The 3,287-nt window shown below is 46.9% G+C and overlaps 1 protein-coding gene across 1 annotated transcript; it reads right to left on the bottom strand.

The window, feature by feature from the left end:
- Positions 1-289: 289 nt before the first annotated feature.
- LOC4326690 (WRKY transcription factor 71) lies at positions 290-3,037 on the bottom strand. Its single transcript, XM_015770821.3, has 3 exons — positions 2,437-3,037; positions 1,373-1,516; positions 290-1,209 (listed from the first exon to the last, which is right to left on the bottom strand). Exons 1-3 carry the CDS (start codon positions 2,964-2,966, stop codon positions 744-746), a joined length of 1,140 nt encoding a protein of 379 aa, XP_015626307.1. The 5' UTR covers positions 2,967-3,037; the 3' UTR covers positions 290-743.
- Between the last annotated feature and the right edge of the window lie 250 nt (positions 3,038-3,287).

Below are 3,287 nucleotides of genomic sequence, written 5' to 3'. Positions count from 1 at the left end.
CCATCTGCTACCAAACAAAACAAGCAAACCATGCATCATGATAAGGCTATCTTATGGACACTACCACAAGAAACCGGCCAGTTCAGTGTATCAATGTCCAAAGCAATCAGAACTCTCTCTTTTGCACCGTCATTGTGTATTAATTCCAGATTTATACATATATGTAGGCACAAAAGAAACTACACACCCGTCATTAATTTGTACAATCTAACAACCAAAAGCGGGTCGATCATGTATAATAAGTTGGCATCTTCTTTGATTGTCAAAAGCGAAAATGTGAGACGAAATATTAATTAATTTGCTCTCTCCGAAAATGAGTCAATGAGGTACACATGATATACACTAGTACATGCATGTACAATAAGTCTAGAGGTGCAGAACAGTAAAGGGCTATGCTGAAGAATCAAGTGGAATGCAGCCGTTCTAGTTATAAAGTTGTAGCTTCCATCTCTACTGATCCGTTCAATTTGCAACCAGGGAAATGTTGACAAATGGAAGAGAGAAAAAAGCATGAAGTGCACAACACACACAAGTTACGTTCAAGATGAAAAGCTTGCAGAAAATCAATTAATTAATAACAATTATATATTCTCACCAAGACCAAGCTGATCATCAAGCACTCCCTAGCCATCACATTTTTGGCGCAACGACTCCAATGTTTGAAAAGCATCTTGATAAATTCCGGGTGCTAGTTAAATATTGAGTAGTATATATTTGTGCAGAATCAGTTAGATCAGTCATCATCATGGGTTGCTGCTGGGCATTGTGGAAGGGAAAAGGTCTTGCAGCAGGGCGTAGTCAGTGAAGTGATGCTGCTGAAGAGGAGGATGATCGTTGGGCGGCATTGCACCGCCGCCAGCCACAGCAGGAGGCGGCGGAGCAGAAGCAGCTACGCCCGGGAAGTACATGCTAGGGTTTGCGGCGGCGGCGGCCATGGCCGGGTGGTGGTGCATGAGGCCCATCAGCTCAGGGTGGAACCCCGCCGGCATGAGGTGCGACGGCGGCAGGCCATGCACGCCGGGCATGAAGAGGTGGTGGTGGTGGTGCCCTCCGACGATGCCGACGCCGCCGCCGCCGCCGCGGAGGCTCGCCGGGCTGTGGTGCGTGTGCTGCCCTTCGTACGTGGTGATCACCGTGGAGGGGTCCTGGTACGACCGCTCCACCCGCTTCTTCACACCGCACTTGGGCGTCGTGCACCGGTAGTAGCTCCTGCAATATTCGAATTCGAATTGAATTGCATTTTGAAATTGGAGTACTTGAACACCATCGTGCCATGCAATTGTATGGCACAGTAACATGGTATACTACGATATATGTATGTGCTACAACAACTGGGTGAAATTAAGGTTTGTACATGTATATAGATGTGTACCTCGGGTATGGGCTGTTCTTGACTGCCTTCTGGCCGTACTTGCGCCACCGGTAGCCGTCCTCGAGGTGATCAACCTCGCTCTTGGTGAGGAACGCCACGCGAGGCTGCCGCTGCCTCTTCTCAGCTTTCTTCTTGGGCTTGTTCCTGTGTAGATGCATGGTACAAAATATCAAAAATAAGGTCAGGTGGATTAGCTAGAAACAGAGAGATGATATGGATTCAGAAGATCAGTTGATATTTCTGCGGTGACAAGCTCAATCAGGCCTAATTATTAATTAGTTTGGGCTTTTTCAGAGCACCAACAATCAAACTAGCTAACTAGCTTGCTAGATAGGTAGGATCATGGTGGACTATGGGAATAGCTAGCTATTTCATGTTAGATTAGCACCAGGTTTTGCTAGAAATAGTTGTTATTTTGATATATAGTATTAATTAGGGTCTAATAAGTTAGCTAGCTAGCTAGATATCTGTTGGATTGCATGTTATGGGGCAAGATCAGCGTTAATTTTGCAAAAGTACTGAGGAACTATTGTAGATTTAGGTGGTTGGTGGTGATACGAAAATATATCTTAATTTGAATCATTTCTAAAAGGGGAAATCATAATATAATCTTCAAAGACCTAGCAAGTCAAAAATTGAAGCTATAACTCGTAAAATTGATTCATTCTACGCAAGATCTATTATGGAGCATAGGTTGGTTGTCTATTAAATTAAATCGAATAGTAGTAGCCCCATCGTCTGAAAGATCATATTGGAAATTGGGTCAAAACGGAATCAGAAGAAAAGGGGAACAAGAGGATAGACGGATCTACTAAAAAGAACCCTAAGGAACCAAAATTCTAGCAAACCCTAATGTTCACACCATGCATGCAGTAGAGAGAAAGCATAAACGAAAGAAAATTTCAGGTCAAATTTTGCAACTCCGCAACAGTATGACCAACCAGATCTAGCCCCAAGAAAGTATCCCCATCTCAAGACACGCATCAAAAAAGAATTAATCAAGCAAGAAATCAAGACAAGAATCAGACAAAGTATAGAGTAGAATCAATGGAAATTTAACATACGGTTTCTTGGAGTTCTCTCCATCCTCCTCATCCTTGTCGTCCTCCTCCTCCGCCTTCGCCTGACCCTTCTTGCACCGGCGTGACGATTTGCCGCCCTCCGCCTCTCCGTCGCTGGACGAGAAGGACGCCGACGAGTTCGGCGTGGCCTGCGCGACGCCTTCTCCGGCGACGCCGCCGGTGCCCTGGCTGTCGTGGCTCGTCACATCCACCGACAGCTCCTGCTTGACCACCGTGTCCTGAGACGACGGGCACGCCACGTCGAGGTGCCGAGCTAGCCCGGAGGGGTCCAATAACCCCTGCAGGTAGTCCGTGATGCTGGAGTACGGCATGATCTCGTCGGCACCGCCGGCGCCGACGACGCCACCACCACCCCCGCCGATGCCGACGCCCCCGGGTTGGCTGAAGAAGAAGCTCTCCATGTCGCTGCTGCTGTACACGTAATCAGCGCCTTCGCCGCGGCCGAGGTGCCCGTGCTGGTGGTAGGGGCCATGGCGATCTCCTCCTCCTCCTCCTCCTCCTCCAGAAGACATGGGGTGTGAGAGTATGGGGAGCTAGCTTATGTGTGGAAAGGAAAGAGAGGCGTGGAAGTGAGGAGGGTTTCAGCTTTCAACCGGTCTCACCTCCCTTTTGATTTGTTTTTTCTTTCTTTTCCTTCGCTGGAAAAGGATAGGCGCAAGATACGACTTTTTGTGATGGAATATGTAAATCTGTCTCGGTGCGGCGTCTAGTGATCTTCGTTTATATATATATAATACTCCATAATTCCAGCAGTACTATTAATATATATACACACATATATACTAGCTAGCTAGTCGTCAATTCTTAATGGTAGAGACGTTTTATTAATGAAA

Source organism: Oryza sativa, chromosome 1, assembly GCF_034140825.1.
Source record: "Oryza sativa Japonica Group chromosome 1, ASM3414082v1".
In the NCBI taxonomy this organism is placed as follows: domain Eukaryota; kingdom Viridiplantae; phylum Streptophyta; class Magnoliopsida; order Poales; family Poaceae; genus Oryza; species Oryza sativa.
The sequence above is the reverse complement of the archived record's forward strand: the minus strand, read 5'-3'. Positions and strand labels throughout refer to the sequence as shown.